The 17,629-nt window shown below is 37.0% G+C and overlaps 1 protein-coding gene across 1 annotated transcript; it reads right to left on the reverse strand.

The window, feature by feature from the left end:
- Window positions 1-4,642: 4,642 nt before the first annotated feature.
- On the reverse strand, window positions 4,643-5,894 carry LOC149816515 (uncharacterized). Its single transcript, XM_089986913.1, has 3 exons — window positions 5,756-5,894; window positions 5,343-5,472; window positions 4,643-5,147 (listed from the first exon to the last, which is right to left on the reverse strand). Exons 1-3 carry the CDS (start codon window positions 5,889-5,891, stop codon window positions 4,643-4,645), a joined length of 771 nt encoding a protein of 256 aa, XP_089843039.1. The 5' UTR covers window positions 5,892-5,894.
- Window positions 5,895-17,629: the final 11,735 nt, after the last annotated feature.

Here is a 17,629-nt window from a genome sequence, read left to right on the forward strand (position 1 = left end):
GCACTCTCAAAATGAACCATAAGAAGATTGAAGTTATTCAAGCATGGGAGTCACCCTCTAAGGTTCCTGAGTTGCACTCCTTCTTGGGGCTTGCAAATTATTATCGGCGCTTTATCAAGGGATACTCCCAGATTGCGGCTGCACTCACAGATCTGCTAAAGAAAGACAGACCATGGCTATGGTCTGATGCTTGCCAGAAGGCTTTTGATGGGTTGAAGCATGCCTTGACCGAAAAGCCAGTGCTAAAGTTGCCTGACTGTCGGCAACCGTTTGAAGTGCAGACCGATGTGTCTGACTTTGTTATTGGTGAAGTGTTGCTCTAAAAAGGACATCATATCGCATTTGAAAGCCGAAAGTTGAGTGACGCTAAATGTCGATACACTGTGCATGAACGCGAGATGTTGGTGGATGTGCATTGTCTCTGCACATGGAGACACTATATTTTGGGGTCGCAGTTTGTTGTGTGCACCGACAACGTTGTGACAAGCTACTTCCAAACTCAGAAGAAGCTGAGTCCAAGGCAAGCGCGTTGGCAAAATTTCTTGGCAGAATTTGATATGGTCCTCGAGTATAAGCCAGATGGGACCTATGTTGTGGCCGACGCCTTGAGTCGAAAGGTAGAACTTGCAGTTTTGCTCGCTTGGGAGAGCAGTGTGAGCCAACCGACGGGCGATCTTCTTGAACAAGTGCGAGAAGCTTCAAAAAGTGACCCAATGACTCAACAATTGATCACATTGATAAAGGAAGGAAAGAGGCAGGGATTCTGGCTAGAGGATGGTTTGCTCGGCACTGTGAGCGATCGTCTATATATTCCTCGACAAGATACCTTGAGGAGGCGCTTGATGCACGATTGTCACGATACTACTTGGGGGCAACAAAGGACCTTGGCATTGTTGGAACGTGAATTCTACTAGCCGCATATGCGCAATGATGTAGATGCTTATGTGCGGACTTGCTTGATTTGCGTGCCAACAAGACAAGCCCATCAATCAGAGACCTGGTGGACCATTGGAACCTCTACCTGTGCCAAGTCATCTGTGGGAGTGCATAACCATAGACTTCATTGTGAGCTTGCCAAAAGCACAAGGTTGCAGTTCAATTTATGTAGTTGTGGATAGGTTCTCGAGGTATGTTGTCTTCGTGCATGCCCCAGCCACCTGCTCACCTGCAAATACTGCAAAGTTATTTGTGTAGAACATAATCAAGCATTGGGGAATTCCAGAGAGCATCGTCAGTGATCGTGATGCATGCTTCACTGGCAAGTTTTGGCGAGAAGTGTTTCACTTAATGGGCATAAACTTGCATTTCAGCACAAGTTTCTACCCCCAAATCGATGAACATACAAAGAAAATAAATGGCATGCTGGAGGAATATCTGCGACACTTTGTTAGTGCCAACCAAAGGGATTGGGTTGATTTACTTGATGTGGCTCAATTCTGCTACAACCTTCAAAAGAGCGAGTCATCCGGCTATAGTCCATTTGAAGTTGCAACCAGACAACAGTCGCAGACTCCACATTCCCTTGCTGCGCGAGGACATGGCAAAGCACCTTATGCATAGCAGTTTGTCAGAAACTGGCAAGATCAGATAGAGTTGGCGAAGGCATATCTAAACAAAGCAACCAAGCGCATGAAGAAATGGGCAGATGAGAAGCGTCGTCCAACAAAATTTTGTGTTGGAGACCAAGCTCTTTCCTGACCGCACACTATCTTTTGGGGCCACCATCGAGGCCTTATTCACAAGTATGATGGTCCCTTCATAATTATCAAACGTGTGGGAAACTTAGCGTAACGGCTGGACTTGCCAGCAAACTTTCAAGTGCATCCGGTATTCCACATATGCAACCTGAAGTTGTTCCATGAAGATGAAGGAGATCCTCAACGGAGCATGCCTCAATGTGCTCTCATCCCACAATGAGCTCCTTCAACAGTCAATGTACTAGGTAGAGAGCCATATGTCATCCTCAATCATTCTAACAACTATCTAGGGGAAGTCAAAAAGTACTTAGTGCAATGAAAGGGATATTGCCAGAATGTGAAGCTACCCGGGAAAAGGCCAACAACATGTTTCAACATCGCCAACTTATAGAAGGCTACCATGAACAATTGGCATCGAGGACGACGCCAACTTAGGTGGGGGAGCGTGTTCCGGACCGCCATGTTTTTCACCTTTTTGCTATGATGTATATACCTCTTTGGCACTCTAGAGTGCCCCACAAGGCCCTACGGCCTAAGAACTCCGTGTATTCGGACCCTCTTTTCCCCTCTTGATGTAGTTTGCTTTCAAGTATCCATAAAGAAGCGTTTTGCATCCTTGTCTCTCTCTGCTCTCTTTGTGTTTGTGCATACGCGTACTCTTGCTTTGCGCATGTGTTGTGCATTGCTTGTACGCTTAAAAGGCCTGCCTTCGGTGTTTGTGATTGCCCGAAGCTATGTCACGGGGGCCTTCGCTTCCAAGCCCGTGACAGTATGTATGGGCCTAGATAATTCATGTTTATATTAATCCTTTTAAGACAATTAAAAAAATAAAGACATATTACAACACATTATAACTTATTTCTAAAATATACAACTAAATAACTAAAGAAAATAAATATGCTTTTATATAATTTAATATATATTTAGATTAAACATAATGGACCATACACACAAAATGTATGCATTTCAAACACATTTTGTTGGGAATGTTATGCATGGGGCTGTCAAATCCCATGCATAAGTTTTTTGTTCTTTTAATGGTCAATGAGAGAGAGAGAGAGAGAGAGAGAGAGTTATATATGGCAACTCAAGAGTTTTTAAAAGAACGTCAAACAAATTTTTAATGTCATTGACAAAAAATATGGCAATAATGTCAATTTAAAAAAAGTAATAAAGCATCTCATTTTTTGACACCTATTACCGATAATTTTGCTGTTAGAACAAGGGGAAACAGTAAGAAGCCATGCCGGATGGAAGTAGTGACATAAAAGAGGTGCATTTAACTTGTGCTTTGACTTAAAAGACGTAATTGATGTCTTCTACCCAACAACACCCATCATATTGAAGGTTTTATAATAAAGGGATATATTTTAAAATAAGTGCAATTGTTCTAACATAAAGATTAAAACGTGCACTTTGATCATCAATGAAGTTATATTTCGTATTAGAAAAAGCAAACCTTAATTTTTTTTTTAAGAGTAGCCCCAAAAGTAGCAGTGGGCAACTGGTCAAGCAGCTTGACGGGACAAGCTGACCCAGCCCATCATGAGCCGGGTTTGGGTCAGGGTTTTAGGCCTTGTTCCATTAGCAATTGGGTTGAAAACTGACCCATTATGTAAATGGGCCAAACACGGGTTGGCCCACAGGCTACCGAGCCGACTCAATGGATCTTAGCCACCTAATTAATTGCTTTAATAATATTATGGAAACTAAGGCTAAAAGCTGGATTAATTGTATTGAAAGTAATATGGAAATGTGAATTTCACGTTTTTTCACTAATTCATTGCTTTTGGAATTGATTTGTTGACTTAATTTTTTGAATAATTTACAACAGTTTGGGTCAGTTGGATCGGTCCGCTAAACATTGGTTCACTAGGCCAATGGGCAGGGTCATGGGTTTCCTTTCAAACTGGAACCCATTATGAATGGTGTTGAAACCCGGCCCATTAATAAATGGGCCTGGTCACACTCAAAACTTGATGGGTAGAGCTCCAAATGGGCGTGAACTGGGCTGGGCCGATGCGATGCCCGCCCCTATCTAGAAGCATGAAATAAGTGTATGGTTTCATGCTTTTAAAGTGAGCTTCTATGGTGCTTTAGAAGCTTTCTCTCACTTCTGAGGAATTTGGAGCCTTCCACTAACTATGAACCAAAGTCCTGAGAATAACTATCTTTTTTTCTTTCATTGAAAATATGTGCATTGGAGTATAAAACTGAGATTTTTATGTTTTTTATTTCTAAATTTTACGATACGTATGTGATCTACATGCTTGATTTTATAACGACCGACTCTTGGACAATTTGATTACGATTCATAAGCAGGATCTTTTAAGGCTTGAAAATCAATGACTTAGAATTTTAAAAAATATTCAGGCATCCAAAAAACATACTTTTTTTTATACTCGGTTTCAAGAGAAATGAGAAAGTGATACTCAGACCCAAAAAGGTGAACAGATCCAGTGACCCAGGCGTTACGCTTATAAAAGTGTTCAACCCAACCCAATGACTGCCACGTCAGAAAACAGGGAAAAAAAAAAGACTAGACCTAATTACCTAAACCAGATCTTGGGTTTATTCGGGTCTAGTTGATGGAAAGACGAGACCTAACTTCATCATTAGAAAAAACCAAAAAAATCATTGCATGCATCATTTGTAGTGTTCATAAGCTAAGCGTTTTGCGATTTCGCATATATAAAAGAAACAAAGAGAAAAAGAAAAGATCAATAATACACACATGAACATCCTTCCAGCCCCCCTTCATTTGAATAGCTTGTTGTCATCTATATTCAAAACGGACGGTCCAGATGGTCACCTAAAGACAAGATGGATCATCTGGACCGTTGGTTTTCAAAATAGTACTCACCAAAGCACAAGTAGGCATCTTCCTGCATTATAGAACGTCCCTCCTTTTTCTCTTGGGAAAGGAAAGAATTATTGGTGTTGCTTCACTGCTTTAATGCATCCATGCCGCTTGAGATGACTCCCCAATCCCCATCGTAATCCCACACCTGTTTCAGCCACTCCAAACCAAAATGGTCATCGACATGCCTCTCTAAGCAAGATCCTTGCACGTTGAATGTGTTGAACACAGTAGGATCAAACACGTTGTGATTGTGATAAGCACCGTCCTTCTCAATGCTTGGAATGGAAGAAGGGCCAGTGGACTTGTCATCCGGTAAACTGAAGAGGTGCTCAAGATCATTGAATTCGCTCACGATGTCTTCTGCTTCGGTAAGATGCTGTTTTGCTTCTTCATCTGAATTTCCTTGCTTCTTCTCGGAAACTCTTTCCATGGGAACCAACTCCTGTGCTGAATCTCTAGCTGGTCTTTCTCTTTGTTGTTGTTGTTGCTGCTGCTGAAGTTTCAGTTTCTTACTCAAATGAGTGTTCCAGTAATTCTTTATCTCATTGTCGGTTCTACCGGGCAGCCTTCCCGCAATCAATGCCCATCTGATCCATGTTAATCAAGGCAACATAATGAGCAAAGGAAACGTTCTTAGTTCTTCCATTATAATTTCATTTCTGGAAGATGGGAAAATATTTTCCTTAAAATTTTCTTTTTTCTTTTCCTTGGAAAAAAAAGATAAGAAGATGGGAAAATAGAATATATATATATATATATATATATATATATATATATTGTACCTGTTACCAAGGAGTTTATGAAGCCTTATGATCAAATCCTCTTCTTGGTCAGAGATGTTTCCTCTTTTGATATTGGGCCTCAAATAGTTCAACCATCTCAACCTACAACTTCTCCCACATCGATTCAGGCCTACAAGCAAACAAGCACAATAGTCAGTGCTGGAAGAGCAAGCAAAAGAACTAGAAAAGATGGCTCATAATGTAAAGTTGATTTACTGTGCTTGTATTCTTTCAGAGGGATAAAAAAAAGGACACTATTAAATTATTAGGTAATACAAACTATATATAGCATATGAATGAAACCATTGATACATAATATGGAGATCTGAACATTTACGATGAGATTGCACGAGAGGAATATGGGAATGACTGGTGATAATTAAGGATATGTGTGGAGACAGATAGGTAGTGACCTGCTTTGGCAGGGACCTGTCGCCATCTATTCTCCCCATGTATTTTGATGTAGCGGGACAGCTTTTCGTCTTCTTCCACTGTCCATGCCCCTCTGTTTACTTCTTTCGCCGCAACCGTCTTGTTCTTTGAGACCATTCTCTTGCTTTGGGATATAGCAATCTGTCTACTAGCGAGAGAGAGAGAGAGAGAGAGAGAGAGAGAGTCTTCCGTTTCCCTTCTATGACGTATTATTGCCCTTTTATAACTCCATGAAGTTACCACGTGCACAAGGTTTGGCGCGCGCGATATATATATATATATATATATATATATATATATATATATATATATATATATATATATATATATATATATATATATATATATATATATAGAAAGAGAGAGAGAGAGAGAGAGAGAGAGAGAGAGGGGACCGTGTGCAAAACCCCAGTTAAATTTCTGAAAACAAAAATCAAAACTCCATTAAATTTCTGAATAAAAAGAAAAAAGAAAACCCCATTTAAAACTTGATCTTTGACAAAACAAAAAAAAAAAATAGCAAAAGAACTCGTTTAATTTGGATTATACATTGGGTCCTAAGTTTGAATCTTTAGCCTACCTAGATTATGAGAAACAATCCCATATACATGCCATTTTTTCTATATATCCATTGATAAAACTAAAACCAAATTAAACCCATGTAGAATATTCGGCTCCCATCGTTTTTATAACTAATTTGATGCCATTTTATTCATCCATTTTTTTAATGCTAAACCTTTTTAACGGTTTTTTGTCGTATTACGTATTGCTAACAACGAGGGCGAGTCTTGTGTCTTTTTCTATGACGTGCACGTGCTTTTTAATAAGGCCTTATGAAGGAGTCACGTGCTCAACGCTTGACTTAAGGAGTTGCCATGAAGATGTAAATCAGCAAAATAATGTTATTTTCTGATCGGTTCTACTTTGTTTGTTGTGCCTACTTCCTTATTCTTTTCCTTGGTTACATAGACCATTGAACCAACTTGTACTCAAGTGCCTGCTGGCCAAGTAATTAGTCAGTGTGATTGCTTAATTAAAGCACCATGTGCGCGTGCTTTTTGCTCGTGTGTGTGTGTGTGCATTATGTGTGGAACTTGGTGAAACTTGGCTTGCAACAAAAGGTTCCTAGAAGACCACCAACCATGGATTGCATAGTTTATGGTGATTCTGTGGATTGCTCCCATTATTTTAATCCTCAAAGAGTTGGTGGTGATGCAAAGTGCACGCAGTCTGTTATGTTCAAAATTATGATTTGAAGATGCAAGGCTTACATCACGTTAGTTATAAATTATTGAAAGACCATCAAATCATTGACTACTCAAAAAGTTTGTAAAGCGTTTTTTTATCAAAAAATAGCCAAAGTGATGAATCGAATCCATTTGCTTTTTCATAGTAATATGTGTTTCTATTGAAGCCGTTCTTCTTTTCGAACCTTTGGTGAAAGAAAAGTTTTATTATAGTGATGATCAATCACTTCATAAATCTTGCAAGAAAAGCTCCTAGACCATCAATGAAACCATATATATACTGAAAGATTTAAGATATCGACTTCTTTCATTCCAAGTCTGTGTAGTTTCTTTATACTCTCTAGCTAGGGGTGGGCAATGGGCTGGCCCGACCCGGCCTGTTGGTCAGGTTGGGCCTGGTCAAGCCTAGCCCGTAAATTGACAGATTGGTTCATGCTAAGCCGGGGTAAAATATCCCAGCCCAGGCCTGCCACAAAATAGGCTGTGTCAAGCTGGCTCATGGGCTTCCCAGCCCATTGTCCACCCCTATCTTTGTCACTAGCTTGATAAGAGTAGGGGTGGCAATCGGGTCGGATCAGCGGGTTGGTGGGTCGGGTTAACGGGTCAGAATACCTCAACACGAACATGACCCATTTATTAAATGTGTCGGATGTGGAAAAAACGAACACGACCCATTTATTAAACGGGTAACCGACACAACACGGTTAACCCATTTAATAAACGGGTCGAGTCGACATGACACGATTACACGACACGGCGACCCATTTATTAAACGGGTCGACCCGATAACATATACATGATAACCGACCCGAGTAACCCGAATAACATGTCTAACCCGAATAACACAATTAGAAACACAAAAAAAAATATACATATTATACTTTTTTTCTGCAAATCTCAATATGGAATTGTACTACCAACATTAACATAAAACATCAACATAAAACTTCAACATAAAGTCATAAACATAAAGACAACATCAACATAATTGTCTTACAAGTTACAACCATACTACAAACATATCCACCAAGTTGTCTTACAATCATCAAGATAAACATAAATAATTAAACTTCCACATCACAATAACAATTAAACATTAATTATCAGATACATTGTGTCAACAATCAACATTAAGATCAAATCATCAATTGTTTCAATCCTCCAAAGATCATGACCCTACACAAAAAAAATTAAAAGAGTAAGTTAAATTATTAAGATACAACATATAAAACAAAAAAAACATAAGTATCAAGTTAAATTAAAAGAGTAACTAAACGGGTTGCGGGTTGACCCACACGCCTAACCCGTTTATTAAACGGGTCAAACGGGTTGGCGGGTTGGCATACCCCTAACACGAACATGACCCGTTTATTAAACGGGTTAGGCGGGTCGACCCGTTTAGACACAAACCCATTTTAGCCAAACCCTAACCCGGCTAAGAAGTGGGTTGGCAGGTCGTGTCAGATTTTGCCACCCCTAGATAAGAGGCAGCGAGGAGGTTTCACCAAAATATTTTTGCTCATGCTTGCTTGCTTGTGGGGCCCGGACATAGTGATTCTTCAGAGTGATATCTCGCTGGTCATGTCTGTTGGTGACCAGAAATTGAAAATAATCTGAATAGGTAAATCGGAATCCTGCCTGATACTTTTGAAGAATCTGTATCCAAAAATAATGTGTTGGATCCAAAGAGGAGGTCCAACTTGGTATGATCGTTGTATATTTTTTGGTTATTATGCCATCCCCCAAAAAAGAAGAAACCTTCAAAATTGAGATATTTGAGGATAACAGTATCAAAAGTGGTGATCTTACCACCAACGGGGGCTCCGCTTGTCTGGTAGGAGCAGCTAGTGCAGTCACCTTGGACGTTGCAAGTTCGCATATAACTGGTAGGGGTCTGCCTAACCACAGCCTGCCTTTCAAAAAAAAAAAAGTTGTGATCTTACTGCAGATTCCCGATCTGCTTTGCAACATGTTTTGGTTTTGATCCAGTTTGTGTATCAAGCTGTAGTACCATTTGGAAACACCAACAATTAAGTTTAGTGCTTTGTCTTTTTTTTTTTTTTTTGTAAAAGAAGATATCATTAACATATAAGTATTACAGAGCTGCAGCAAGCGAGTGCTTTGTCACCTGACATAGGATGATCATGGTTCCAAACCCGAAAAAGGCATTGGTAGTCGTATGGCCAAAGCGGGGTGTATTTTATCAAAAGTTTTATCAACCGGAAGCCAACGCGCGGTCCCTGACAGAAGATAACTTTTCTCAAAAAAATAAATAAAAAGTTGAACTGCATGCATGATGATCAGCCTTTCTTAGCAGGATGGATTCCTTCCTGTGGTATCATGACCTAAGCAGAAAAAGTAATGCTGGCATCCTCAGGAAAACCATTATTTATGTGGTACCATCATCTAAGTTCAGAAGTTTGATGGCAGCCGTGTTTGGTGCAACATCTGACAGCCATCTTCAGTTATTTTAAACTACTTACTAGTGACTTTTCGCCTTTTTCTGCCAAGAAAATATATATTTGACTGTTTTTTTTTTTAATTTGCTAGATTTCATTTACAAATCTGGGCCTTAAAACGTTCTAAATCGAACCTCCTAAATTTAATTTGACTAGCAGTACAACTTGATGTGGTCTCTGAGTTGTTTAATGCCAATCAAGTGCAAATTAGATAAGGTGAGCTGTGACGAAGCAGGTCCACTAGTCAGACTGGACTGTAAAAGGATGATAAGGATTTTGGTAGGGTCTGCCTAACCCCAGCTTGCCTTTGAAAAAAAAAAAAAAGGATGATAAGGATTTTGACGGATTTTGAGGTCACCAGCCCAATCGTCAGTAAGATTCCCGAGTATATTGGGAGAGAGTCACCGAGAAACGAGCCAAAGAATAGGGGCCCACCCGTACTGCTGACACTTTTGAAAACATGGGGCTTTTCTAATGACTACAATGAGGGGACCTCAAGGGTTTTACCAACGTGAGGCCAGCCAATGTGCGATAGGTGACCCTTCGATTATCCAAGAAAAAAATAAAAACAATGAAGTAGATGTTGGCAAAAATGTAAATGTGGCAGATAAGCATATGGGGCTTGCTTTCAAGACTCAACGGATGTCCACAATGACTTTTCTTTACTGTTTGCATCCAATAGAGAGGGACAAATTATCACAAATTTGTAAGGCACTATTTTGGAGCAAGTCACCGGAGGAGGTGGGAGGGCGTCGGAGACGGGTGCATGACGTGGATGAATCCAAAAGGATTTCAACCATGTTTGGGAGAAGGGATTGCAGTGGGGCATGAATATCAGTTAGGAATCATCCAACTAAAAAATTCAAATTTCAAGTCCACTTACAAAGATGAGGTATTTAGGATTTAGGTGGGTCTATATATGTTGACTTTTCTTCATGCTAATAAGATTTTAATCACTTGCAAAAGGATGGACTCGGGGTTGAACGTAAGCAGTATGCACGGAATCACTAAGGACAGATGGTGAGATCGAGTGGCGTAGCTAGGATTCATGTGTGTGTGTGTGTGTGTGTGTGTGTGGGGGGGGGGGGGGGGGGGGGGGGGGGGCAAACAGGGGTGTAGTAAAAAAATTAAAATTTGGTGTGATAGTAGGGGGTTTGGAGGCAGCGCCCCCCCAAATTTTTTTTTGAGATAAAATAAAAAATGACTACAATTATTAATAAAAATCTATTTCATATGGACAAATAAAACTATTTGCTGCAGTCAGGGCTGGGCTAGGACTGGACTGGGCTAAAAAAATGGATAAAAATCTATTTCATATGGAATCAGGGCTAGGCTAGTACTGGGCTTTTAAAAAAAAAATAATTGTTTCGGGAGCACCCCCCCCAGCATCTTTTGATTTCTTGTTTTTCAGAAATCTTTGAATAAATGCTTTTGCATACATCTCAATTCTGGCCCCTAGGGCTCTTCTTGTAATCCTGAAAGGGGGTTAGAATGGAACATGTCTAATGAAAAAATTCCTTCACTAAACAGTTAAGGCAATTGTGAGAAGATGCGGTGGTTCGAGTAGCCTCCCAACGGTTGTCTTATGACCATATCATTACATCTCTCACTTGGTCATAAGGGATAATTGTACCATTAATTAAGCTTACTCTTACTTTTGGAATTTAGATTGGTACACTTTGTATGCTAGTCACGCATTCTGTGGATTTTTTCATACATATCTTATAAGGCTTTTATTATATGTATGTTAGTCACGCGTTCTACGAATTTTTCATACATTCCTTGTAAGACTTTTATTCATAGATAATTGAGTTTTCTTCCACTTACATGCCTTAAAGGCCATTTACTTTCAGTCTTAGTCAATCACCTTTCATATTACATAGAGGTAAACAATCCACTTGTTATCCATTTTCTATTTTCATATCATGAACTAAACAAAAATGGTTAATTTTTTAATTATAAAATATAACTCACATGTCATGAAATTTTGATATTAGTTGTTATATTAATCATCAATGTACCTTTCATGGACAAATATAATTTTATAGTCATCCCAAACTTGTCATATTATACATAAAACATATTTTTTATAATATCTTGAAAATAACTATCTTCAAGATATATGAGTTTTCATGTCAACATGCATATTAAAGATTAAGACTTATTCACATACACTGGATTTTTTTTGACATCATGAGGTCTTTTTATTAGTATTTTACCATCATGATTTAAGTCATGTATATCTCACATAGATATATGAAATTCTTTCAATTATCTTTCTATCACAACCCTTAGTGTAAATAATACATTAAACATATTCATTTAAAATCTTAAGAAAGCAAACAAACATATACTCTTATCTAGAGTCCATGGTAAAATTTCATCATGCTTTTGCTCATACATCACATATCAGTAATGTTGTCTTACTCATATAATGAATTCCTCATGAGCTCATGATATAAATTGGTCAACTGAGGTCTCTTATGACTCTTCCGTGACCTTAAGACATAAGTCAGTATAACATACCCTAACTTATAGATAGCAGTTACATGCACATTAGTAAAAAATTCATCACTTACATGGATCTATGACAAATACATATACTATTTTATTGGTAAATCAAACTCTCGCTATCTATGTGCACCATTCAAAACAATAAAGAAAATCAACATTGTGTGCATTTTCAAACCTCTCTAAGTACCTAGGATCATCATCCAATTAATATGCACATCTTAATAATCACATATTTACAAAATATGTTTTAATTTGGCCTATCATTTTTTGATAATTTTATATTGATATATATCTAGATCCAAACCATCACGAATTGAACTATTCAATCCATATTGCACACCATTCATAAGCCTTATGATATTCAATTAGTTTTTCATACAATAAACCATTGAAAGAGCTTAATTCATGATGATTATTTAACATTATTTTTAAATAAATATTCATATCAAAAAACAAAACTAAATTGCGCTCCCACTTTTCTATGGATTATCAATTTATCAATTCAAAGCATCAAATGTCAAACACATATTATTTCTTAGGACAAAACACAAGTCCTCTAATAAAATTCAATTTGATATAAATTAAATTCAAACCAGATAGGAGATTCTTTTTCTATCTCACCACATTTATTATGTCAATGGCTATAAACCTATTTTTAAGACTTTTGGCATATCAAATGAACATATGACTCTTTAGATCCATATATAGATTTAAGAGTAAGTTCATTGAATTCAATTCATATCCAAATCTTACTTAGATATTTACATCAAGCTAAACAAGATAGCCACCAAGTTTATTTAAAAAATAACCATATATCATACAGAATTTGACTATCATCTAAATTTATAAGATTATCATCTAAGTCAAATTGATATATTACCATATCCAAATATAGAACATATTATTTGGTTATGCATTCGATTATGGATCTGCAGGATTTAACTATAGTCAAAATCCATGTTATTAGCATACTCATTCCAATAGATAAATATAGGTCATAAAATTTATTTGAGATGTTATCATCAAGTTAAAATTTGATCTTCATGAAGGCTAGATAGCTCAAGCAAAATCATGGGTTATATAGGATTTGACTATAGTCCAAATCCATTATATACATGAATCGAAAAATATCCAACATCCAGCTATTCAGACCCACTTTATAATTCTGTAACAAATCATGAACCATTCATAAAGCATAACCCTCAAGTTAATTTTTGAATCGCATTATACCATTATAGATTTTACATATCCACATCAACTTGGGATATTATCATCATAACATTCAAAACAGACTTAACAAGCATAGAGATAAGCAATTATATGAATTCAAACTGATTATACATCAAGTTCATTTATATGCCCAATTATGTGTTACTATGATTCGACTGTAGTCCAAATCATAATTTAAACGTGTTTAGGCTCAAAACTCATCAAGTTTTACCTTATCTAGATACATCATAAAAATCTAGACTACACTAAATTCATGTATCAATAAGATCTAAGCATGAAATACTAATAAAACATATCTAACAAATCATGCAGTGTCAATATAAAGCAACCTTGGATCTTATACTGTCAATATGGATCCATATCCAATATGATACTCTTTTGATCCAATATAAAATTTGGATCAAGGCTATGCAAAGCATATATGAAAGTAAAACATTCCATAATTCCATTATGCTTATCCAGATCCATCTCCAATCTTGATCCTAAAATATATTGCATGAGTTTGAGCCAAATTTTTAGTTTTTAATTCATATGAGCAAACACACAAGATTTAACACATTCAGTAAAGATTAATTATAATTGATTTGAGCCAACCAACATAATTGAGATTAATTATCATTGATTTGAACCAACTAATATGTATGCATAATGGGGATTGAGCTGAACTTTGGTCTATCTAGTTTAAGCAAGGTTTTAAAACTCGGTGACTCGTCACTCAGCTCATCCTTGAATGACTTATGACTCGATCGGGTCAACTCGGTGACTCGATCGAGTCATGTTAACTTTATATTTTATATAAAATATATAAATATATGTATATATTATGATTATTATCTATATTTTATAGTATTTTACCAATATATTATATATAATATACATTATATGATATTTTTTATAATATATTTATTTATAATCATATTTTTATATTTAATATACATAATATTTATATTATATTTCAGATAATATATGTCGTTATATATAAAATATATTATATATGTATATACATGCATGACTCGCCCATGACTCGGTTGACTCACCTATGACTCTACTGACTCGCCCATGACTCGGCTTACTCGCCTATGACTCTACTGACTCGCCCATGACTCAGCCTAGTTTTGTTAAAGTCGAGTTCAACCTGGTTTTTTACCCGATGACTAGGTGATCTGGGTCGAGTCAACTAAGTCACCAGGTCAACTCGACAAGTGTTTAAACTATGAGTTTAAGCTAAGAAGATCCAATCTTTTAAGAACTGAATTCTATCTAGTCTAACTTGACCAAACTGGTTCAATTGGATCTATTCAAATATAATCTGATTTGATTCTATTTGATCCAGTTCATACAACCTCGAGCAAGCCATTAAGGCCCATCCAGATTGAATAATCAAAACGAGTCTAAGTAATCTTTCCCTGATTCTGATCCAATCAAAATATGCATCACTAAGCCTCATTTAAACCAATTTTACATATTATCCCACTACAATAAAATGTGGATTAGTGATGGACACTATCCATCGCTAATCCATCTCTAATCCATCACTAAACAGTTTAGTGATGGATAGTGTTTGTCGCATAATCCTAGTCGCTAATTAGCGATAGAACTTATCCTTCGCTACGTCCGTCGATAATTTGCAACAGATTAGCGACGAACATGATCCATCGTGAGTACGTCGTTATTTTAAATTAGCGACAAATATTATCCATCATGAGTCCACCACTATTTTAAATTAGCGACGGATAATATCTGTTGCTAAATTAAAAAAAAAAAAATGCTCCCTACTGGGCGGTATTTCGACAACAATAAGCCAGACTTGTACCGCACCACACATGCATTGCACCCGAGCGGCCCGGCCCACCACTGCGGGGTCTTTTGCACAGAATTGACATGCTCTTTGGTGTGCTCTCCGACGGAGGCGGCAATCAGCGAGGTGATTGTCCAAGCCATGCGCAACTTTAGTCTGCCGTTCATGTAAAATGACTCCGGGATGCCTCCTTGGTCTTCAGGGCCGCAATTGGGGTCCCTCTCGGCTTCAATGGCAGGATCGATGGGGAGATCGTAGCTAACAACAGACCACCGACAGAAGGAGAGGGCGACGAGGATGGCACAACTCTCGAGTAAGCTTCCGAACTCGGTCTGCCACTTGAGGAGGGCACCATCGTCGACACCGAGCTTGCCATTGGGGAGCTCGATGCAGAGCCGACGGAGCTCCTTGAAGGAGTGAAGGACCTCACAGGGGGAGTAGTGGGAGACGGTTTAAATTAAAAATTTTCGAACGATGAGAGAGAGAAAATTTTGTGCCTCAGATGGAACGGTTTAAATCGAAACTTAGCGAGGGATTAGCGAGGGAATAATTCCCTCTCTAATTACCATTTTTTCTTGTAGTGTTTGGCAATGGAAAAATTTTGTCACTAATTCGTCGCTCATTAGCGACGGAATTACAAGGGAGATATTTCCATCGCTAATTTTGCAAATATTTTGAATGTTAGCGACAAATAGTTTTCTCTCGCTAATCCGTCGCATATTTGCGATGGAAAAAATCTGTCGCAAATGTCCGTCTCTAATCCACATTTTTCTTGTAGTGTCCATTAGGTTTGAGTAAAAAAGCTGAATCTAATTCAATCTTAATTGTATGACTCAAATAAGTCTGATCAAATCTTCTAAGTCCAAACATATTTCATAGATCCAACTTTGGCGATTATAGATCCAAACAAGGTTCACAATATCATATATGATCTAACATTGGACTAAAACAAAAAAGAATCTATCATGTTTAAAATCAAGTCATTAATTCACCCAGTTTCACATGACTTGATTTAAATGGATGTAATATAATTCGAATATTTAAGTCCAATTCAATTACTAATATAATTCAATGAATTTGATTAGGTCCAATTTTGGATCAATATATAAAATTCAATCCCAAATGCATGATCTGATCCAAAATGACTGAACCAATCCAATCTTAATACGGTGATACAAGTTTAATGGATGATTACCCAAATTGTTTATTAGAATCAACTTAATTTCATATATGTTATATCCACAGTAGATCTCATCAATCCATTCATCTCATTTTAGGTTAGGATACATAGGGATATGAAAGTTTTCTCAGTATGGCATTGCAAAACCCTCATGACTCATTCTCACTATTATTCATTAAGATACCTAAAATAATCTCATCATCATATCATGATATAAAAGAAACCTTTCAGCACATAATCTTGTATAAGCGCCCATGAATTAAACTTGTCAAAATATTGAACTCACACATGATGCATCATGAACAACATAATATCAAATTGATTATAACATATCTGACTAACTATTTTGGGTTTGATTAATCACATATATGAACCCAAAACTGACCAAATTCATATGCATAATCAATTATATTTCAGTTCAATATTGATTTTCTTACTGAAAACATAATTATTTTTTTTGCCATATGCCTAAACATAAAGAAGTACTAGAATTAATATGATTTTTCTTTAACTAGTAATTCTAAAAAAAATCAAGAATATCTAAGCAAATATCTTGTATTTATGTTCAATTTTAGACATGCAACAAAATTTTGTAAATATACCACTATACACAAAAAGTGCTTAACATCATGAAATTTCACCAAAACAGAACACCAAGAGGTTTTTGCAAAAATAAAACTCTTTTTTTGTAATTTCAGGAAAATCAGAATGTTGTTTTGAGTAAAAGATAACAAATCAAAACCTTAAACAACAAATCTAAAACTTTCTAAGTTAAACAAAAAAGTACATACTCTTTTACTCAGTAACACAGTACAAAGTAGAAGTGAGAAAATGAAAGATTGGTTATTGAGTTTACATGAAGGAGGGTTATAACTTATAAGTATGAAGTAGCCAACTATGTGTAGAGTGTTGGCCGATGCACTGGGATTTTAGTATACTCTGGTGACGAGAAAGGACAAGTACATAGTTCTAGCTGGAATCAAGGGATGGTTCAAGCTCATCCTTTGATGATACATACTCTAAACATGACGAGGAATCAAGATGATCAGTTGAAGTCTAGTATTTGTACTTCTCTCATTTCCTTGCAAATTCCTCCAACACAAGTTTCCTTTGGGATTGCTATTGATGAAACCTCCAAAGCGGCCAGTCACACACACACACACACACACACACACACTCATTAAAGAAACTTTGTTAAATCTACTCATATGGGAATCTATATGAAAATACACCAATATGTCAGCTTCTACACATTGATGCCACGTCAAACAAATTATCTAGTTGGAAACACTATATTGTTCAATTTTTTGATATTTTTTTATGGATGCAATCCCACGGGTTTTGTTTATATAAAAAAAAATGGTTTTTGGATCAAGAGATTTTGGCGTGCAAGCAGGTTCTTCAAGCACCTCAAAAATCTTATCTAT

This window comes from Nuphar pumila, chromosome 14 (genome assembly GCF_984573655.1).
Source record: "Nuphar pumila chromosome 14, dmNupPumi1.hap1.1, whole genome shotgun sequence".
NCBI classification, from domain to species: domain Eukaryota; kingdom Viridiplantae; phylum Streptophyta; class Magnoliopsida; order Nymphaeales; family Nymphaeaceae; genus Nuphar; species Nuphar pumila.